Source organism: Artemia franciscana, chromosome 6, assembly GCF_032884065.1.
Source record: "Artemia franciscana chromosome 6, ASM3288406v1, whole genome shotgun sequence".
NCBI lineage: Eukaryota > Metazoa > Arthropoda > Branchiopoda > Anostraca > Artemiidae > Artemia > Artemia franciscana.
In genome coordinates, this window is record NC_088868.1 from 1,690,471 (window position 1) to 1,697,744 (window position 7,274).

Genomic DNA, 7,274 nt, shown 5'->3' on the forward strand with positions numbered 1-7,274 from the left:
AAGACAGCTTGGCAGAAGTCCCTAACAATATATCTGCTGCTATTATTTTTTTTTTTTTTTATCCACTGGCTGAGTTTACCCTCATTTTTCTTGGCTATTTAATATTATTTTCTTGTTTGTCAGCCCCTCCCCCAGGGGCTTTGGGGGATTAAGTTGTCCCAAAAGACATAATTATTAGGTTTTTTGACTATGCTGAACAAAAAATTTTGATCTGGTGACTTTGGGAAAAAACGAGTGTGGGAGGGGGCCTATGTGCCCTCTAATTTTGTTGGTCACTTAAAAAGGGAACTAGAACTTTTAATTTCTATTAGAATGAGCCCTCTCAGGACATTCTAGGACCACTGGGTTGATACAATCACACCTGGGGAAAAAAACAAATAAACATGCATCTGGGATCTGTCTTTTGGCAAAAAAAAAAATACAAACTTCCATGTTTTTGTAGATAGCAGCTTGAAACTTCTACAGTAGGGTTCTCTGATATGCTAAATCTGATAATGTGATTTTCGTTAAGATCCTATGACTTTTAGTGGTTGTTTCCCCCTATATCCTAAAATGAGGCAAATTCTCTCAGGCTTGTAACTTTTGCTAGGTAAAACTAAACTTTATGAAACCAATATATTTAAAATCAGCATAAAAATATGATCCTTTGCATGAAAATATTGGCATGAAACTTCCATTTTTTAGAGTTTTGGTTACTATTGAGCTGGATTGCTCCTTACTACAGCTGTTACCACAAACTGTTTGATCTTACAAAACAAATATACCGTGAAAACAAGAAACATAACAATAATAAAGAAAAAGTTAAAAAAAAATGAAAACCCCTTTTAGGACTGTTATAGTAGCAATTAGTATATTGGGAAAGAGCAATAAAAAGTCCACCAAGTGGTATGTTCATAGCTAGTGAATTAATCAAGACATTGGAATGACTCAATGCTCTTACCTAATTTTAAAATTACTATCATTGTAATTGTTCCCCTCCCTAATCCAGGTTAATTTTACTGATAGGAAAAAAAATATACCATTGAAATTCTAGATTTTGAAAAATATTTTTGTAGCTTGAAAAATCCCCTTTTCTTGGTATTTTCATTGAAAAAAAAGACTTCCAATCTGCCTACATTTCCCTGAATTGATTCTACTTATTCAAAGTGGATTAATCAATCTCTAAAATTCCCTCAGAGAAGAAAAAATATTGGCAGCTAGCTCAGACACTTCCAATGCCAGAGTTGGCACAGCATGAAATAACACCAAGTAAAAGTGTTTACCAAGTATGGTAAAGTGAAGGTTTAGACCCAGCACTATTCACTATCTATATCAATGATCCATCTTTGACCATAAACAATAAGATTTTGTTATATGCCTATGATTCCTGAAAAATCAGTTCAATTCGTGATCCCCAAAGTACCAAATGCATTCAAGCAGACCTCAATATGGGAAAATAGCAGAAAATTTAACATGCAAGGATAGACACTTCAGACCAAACAATCCTCAGAGCCAGAACTTTATGCAATCACAAACTAGACAGCCCCTTACATGCAGTCACCACAAAATATCTGGGAGTTTTAGTTGATTACAAGCCCAAATTTAATTTACATGTGTAGTCCATACATCCCAAAACCAACCAAAGTCTTAGTGCAACAAAGGGAACATTCTGCAGGATATTCCCCATGATAATTACTAGTCTCTGAAAGGGTTTGATTTGCTCAAAATAAGAATTTGGGATATGCTCTGCTACTCTAGTCAATAAGCTTGATAAGTCAATTCTGAAATCTGTGCAGCAACAAGCAACAAAATGCAGAAGAGGTTTTCAAAATTTGCCAAATCTCAACAGACTCCAAAGGCTCAAAATGCCATTTCTCACATACCAACATAAGTAAGGTACATTGTAACAAAATCTTAAACCTTTTCTAAATATATAGTTCCTTGAGAATGAGAGGGTACCCCATGAAGTTCTACCAGAAACACTCTAAACCAGGCTGCAAAAAAGTTTCTACTCAAACCACATGGCTTGTCTACATAACTCCTTTGGCTAGAACACAGTCATGTCCCCTAGTGTTGAAACCTTCAAGTTAGCTGTTGACAGAAAATGATGCAGTGAGCCATGGATCTCAGTTTGGGATGTGCCCAACAATCTGATTCACCATCACCAGTAGGCAGTGTCACAGAATTTGTCCTTAATGTTGCAGATGTTGGCAACAATAAATATGGGATCAAGTTTGAATTGAGGTGCTTCTTGCTATCTTGGACAGTAGCCAAGTAAGTTGAATGAAACTTTTAGTAATTAAGTCAGGGCCTAAAATACATACTAGGAAGATGTTATCAAGCTACTATCTCTATCCTTTCCTTATTTCCAGAACTTAAAAAATTGCTTGGATTACAGGTCTAAATTTTGACAAAAAATGACCTTAATTTTGGACTGTGTCTTTTTTTGAAAATATAGTTCTTATCATTTTTGCAAGATTTAAGCTTTAGTCCTAAACTAAACAAACAAATTTTCAAATCTCTAAAACCTTGTAAATCAGGATTGAGCAAAGGTGTGAGGATTGAAACACTTTTCTTGTGCCCCATTTGAGCAGTATAATGAATGAATGAGTGAATAAACACTAACATTAATTCCAGAAAGTTATAGTCTACTTTTTTGAAACAAGGATTGTAATATGTCATTATCCTGGAGAGGGGAGATGTTGAGGTATATGCCTCAAAATGCCTTCCCAGTGCACCATTGAGGCTCTGGATTTATTCATGAAATTTCTATTCACTTGGCACAACTACTTTACAATAGACAAACCACATCATCTACCACTTTACTAAAGCTACAAATCCCCTAAGGTTTGACTCTTTTAATGAGTAAATAAAAAAAACAGGCTTTTTTAACAAAAAGTAAGGATCAATATTAACTCAAAATGAAAATAAATTGATTTGTACATGAGGAGGGTTGTTCTCTTAGAAATACCTTGCTCTTTACATTGAAGTTTTTTTTAACTTTAAAAACAGCTTATTATTCTAATTAAATGGTCCTTGTGTTTCAGGACTTATTCTTGAAGAATTGAAAAAAAATTCAAACTTTAGTGCAGAGAGTAAGGAAACATAGACCAAACACAGACTTAGTATTGAGGAGGGGCCAACCCCCTCATATACAGAATAAATTCTGTTTGTTTTGAACTTTTATGTTCCTCCTTACTTTCAGTTGAAAAACCTGTATTTTATTATTTAATTTCTGATCATTTTCCAAATAATACTGGTAAATCAGGCTCACACTCAATGAAAAATTTCCTTCCCTCACAGGAAAATTCCTCACACATGAAATACACCCCTCCCCTCATAAAGTTCCCTCTGGACGATTCCTTCTGGAAAATTCAATCCTTAATGAAAATCTGGTACTTGTGTATTCTCCTGAACACACTCAAGAAGTGAAGTTAGGTTAATCATAATCAAATATACCAAATATATGAAAATATGATACTTTAGAAACAAAATTATGGAAACTACAAAGAATTATAGAAAGCAGGCCACCCAGAAGGCATTCTGTTAAATACCTAACTTACGCTAACCTCCTCTACATATTAAATATTTAATTAAAATAGCCTATGCTGGCATCATAGTTTTTGTCATTGAGACAAAGTTAATTATAACTGATTGCAGACAGTCAAACCAATTTTTCTTTAGATAAAATAGAACAAACTTCTCAAGTATGTTCTGGATAATACACAAGTACCAAAATCCCCTTCCATTGTAAAATATCTGTAAACAATTCAACCTGAATAATTCTTTTTAGCATATTTACATTTGAACAGACTTTAAATTATCATTGTTTTCCCAATAATTCTGGAAATTCACTCTTCCATAGAATTTTTTTTTAGAAGTCCAAACATGCGAAATCCAGATAATTCCCCTAGGACATCTCCACATGCAACACTGAGTTAGCAAAGAGAAATCAATATGAATAAAAATGAATTTAATATAGGCTAGGAATTATGTCCTTTTGTTTTGCTTTGATGGTTTGTTTGAGGAGTTTCAGGCTATATTTAAAATTCCTGTGATGACATAGTTATGTCAGTTTTTTTCCTGAGACAGTATTTTTGAGGATAAAAATTTTTATGTCTTGAAAGTGAAACCTAGCAAAGTAGATCCTCTGCTTTAATGAAGCACAAGAAAACTATTTTCAACTTCACAGCTTTGCTCAATCACAGTATATGAGGTTTCAAAGATCTGCAAATGCATATCCTAAATTTAGAAAAAAAAATCATAAGTTTGGCTTAAAATTCTACTCAAATAACAGGGAATACATTTTTGGAACTAAAACTAGAAAAAAGAGAACTGTTAACAGAAAATTAGGGCAAAATGTTGTTTTGTAAAAATTTAAATAGGCAGAATTCTAAATAGCAGCATAGACTACACTGCCTTTCTATCACAAACATCAAACAACAAGAAGAACAATAGGGAATTCAATAAATTTATCACAGTTCACATTATTGACTTGCCAATAAAGGGAACATACCCCTTGATGCCTTTTTATGCTCTTTATAAATATAATAGTCACTTCTATCATAAATTTAAGCACTTCTTGAGCTTTTAAAAATGATAAATTTTCAAATAAAGTATGAATTATGGTAAGATTCTAGTTTAGTGACTTCTTACTATCTCAGAAAGGGGTCAGGTTAGGAAAATGAAACTTTCAGGGATGGGTCTACAGGCTACAGTATATCCCAGGTAGGTATTTTGAAGTACCCACCTCTACTCCTTCTCCCTCTAGAGGGCCCTGAAATTTCTATATATGACAGGTCTATACATATTGAAATTTTGACAAATAAACATTTTACCTTAATTTTCAGTTACTAGTTGCTTTTTCTCTGCCTTTAGTTCTGAAAATGCAATTCCTGTTATTTGAGTGGAATTCTGAGCTATTTCAATGTTTTTTTTTTCAAAATTTGGGAAATGTATTTGCATATCTTTAAAACCTTATAAATTGGGATTGAGCAAAGTTGTGAAGCTGAAAACAATTTTGTTGTACTTCATTCAAGGAGAAGATTTATTTTGCAAGGCTTCATTTTTATAACACATATATTTTTAAAGGTCATCAAAGGTCAGGACCCTCTAGAGGGAGAGGGAGTGGAGGTATGTACTTTAAAATACCTTCCCAGGCCATACTTTAGCCTGTAGACCATCCCTGAAAGTTTCATTTTCTTAACTTAACCCCTTTCCAGGATAAAAAGAAGTCACTAAACTAGAATTTTACCTGACTTATCAGTTGTTTTTAACAAAATAATAGGCCTACTATGTTTACTTGGTGCTGTTTTCTTGTTTGTTTTCAAAAAAATAATACTATATTTTCCCCAGTCCAAAATTATTTATAGTTAGGTTAGGTCATAAAGTGCTTAAATTTGAATTTGTAATAGAAGCAATTATAATAGGCTTTTTGTAAAGAGCATAAGAAAAGGCATCAAATGATCTGTTCACTTTATTGGTAAGTCAATAATATGAACTGTGACACATTTACTGGGAATTCTTATTGCAAGACAGTGGAAATCTAATTAGAATGAATATTTTGGCCCTATGTCCAAGGGCTGTCCTTGGCAAAACACAAATAGCTTATATAAGAAGAAAAACCTAGGCCTACAAGATAAAACCAATATAGGCTAGCCTAACTAAAATATAAAAAAAACAGCTCAAGAATCCTTACTTCAGCAAAGTTCAACATGGTTGAAGTTTTTCTTCTTATATATTTATGATTTGCTGAGAACAGCCCATGGGCATAGGGCTAAGATATTCATTCTATGCTAATAAGATTTCCATTGCCTTCCAAAAAAGAAGTACCAATTGTTCTTCTTGTTTTTGATGTTTCAAAATTCTAAGACTTAAAAATAAAAAAATTATCAATGTGGAATTTCAACAATATTTTGGCCCCAGATACACCCCTGAAAGTTTCGTTTTCCTATCCTAACCCCTTTCAAAAATAGCAAAATAAACTAAAATTAACTGTATTTAGCAAATCAGGAATTACATCTAAGCCCAATTGGTCTGCCTTAGGGAATTGGAGAGAGGCAATAGCCTAGCATGTTTTTATTTCTCAAGCTTGTACAGGATTAGAAGTAGACTAGCAAACTTCAAGTTTGTCACTGAGCTAAGGCAATAGTCGAAATTCTCACCCTGAATCAAAGGAACTAAGCGCTTGTTCATGAAATCAAAAGTTTTATTTAGAGCCATATTGTGCGAAAAATGCCCTAGAAAATTGGATGATTTACTGAAGAAATGATTATTTATAATATTTTATTTCTTCAATGAGTCACAGAAGAAAATATCAATGTTGCCGTTAGCCTGGAGCTAGGACCCTTTTTAGAGGTATGTTTCTGCGACACCTATTTGACCACAATATGGCACCGGGGGCCAGGGGGACCCCTCTAAGATATTTCTGGTACCCTCATTCCGTTTTTTTTTATATTCTTCTTTAAATAAACTTGTTAGTTTGGTCAATTATTGGCGGCCTTGTCACATTGTCCCGGCCCTCCCAGATTTTGAATTAGGTCTGCCTTTGTGTTGCACTTCAAAATTTGGGGGCATATTCCTAGATTTGTATATTCCTGACTACCTGAAGAAGAGAGCTTTTGCTTAAATAAGAATACTTGAGTTAGGTGGTTAGTATCCTGCTAACATTATTGGAGAAAGGAGCTGGATGGATCATATATCTTTTGAATTAGTACAGAAGAATTTGAGTTTGAGAGCTTAAGTATATAAAATGGTCTATGAGCAGACATTTTAAAATAACCCACATGACAGAACAAGTTGAGATTTTAATGTACCTTAAGTGAACCAAAGTAGTCTGCCAGTTTGTCTTGAATTGATTTGTAAGCTCAATCCACGGTTATAAAACGTAATTCAATACTTTTAAACTATCAGCCAGACGGCTTTACTATTATTAAATGTTTGTTTTCCTAACCGGTCCAAATCTGTGTTCATCAGCTCAACACCCTTTATCCAGAGTGAAACTACCGTCAACCCAGGAAATATTTCTTGCCAGTGTGTAAATAGGTTTCCTTGATTTTATTATTTACTTTATCTTGAATAGGGGCTAGCTATGGTAAGCAAGCCAAGTTTTAGGGTATTTTCTGTTGGACCACCTAATGGTTTATTTAGATTTGAGATGGATATAGCATCCACTTCAAAGAAACTTAGATCCCCAATGTATTTGGATTTTCTTACTGGAGTCAACTTCAGTGGCGTAATTTCGTCATTATCCTGGGGGGAGGGGCAAAGTTAGAGCCAATTTTTCTAAATCAAGT

General features: G+C 33.8%; 1 protein-coding gene across 1 annotated transcript in view; it reads right to left on the reverse strand.

The window, feature by feature from the left end:
* LOC136027897 (pentatricopeptide repeat-containing protein 2, mitochondrial-like) overlaps window positions 1-6,295 on the reverse strand; it is a 60,433-nt gene extending 54,138 nt beyond the window's left edge. The window contains exon 1 of the mRNA XM_065705327.1: window positions 6,144-6,295. Within this exon, the coding sequence (XP_065561399.1) occupies window positions 6,144-6,201 (58 nt within the window). The 5' untranslated portion in view covers window positions 6,202-6,295. The remainder of the gene's footprint in view (window positions 1-6,143) is intronic.
* Between the last annotated feature and the right edge of the window lie 979 nt (window positions 6,296-7,274).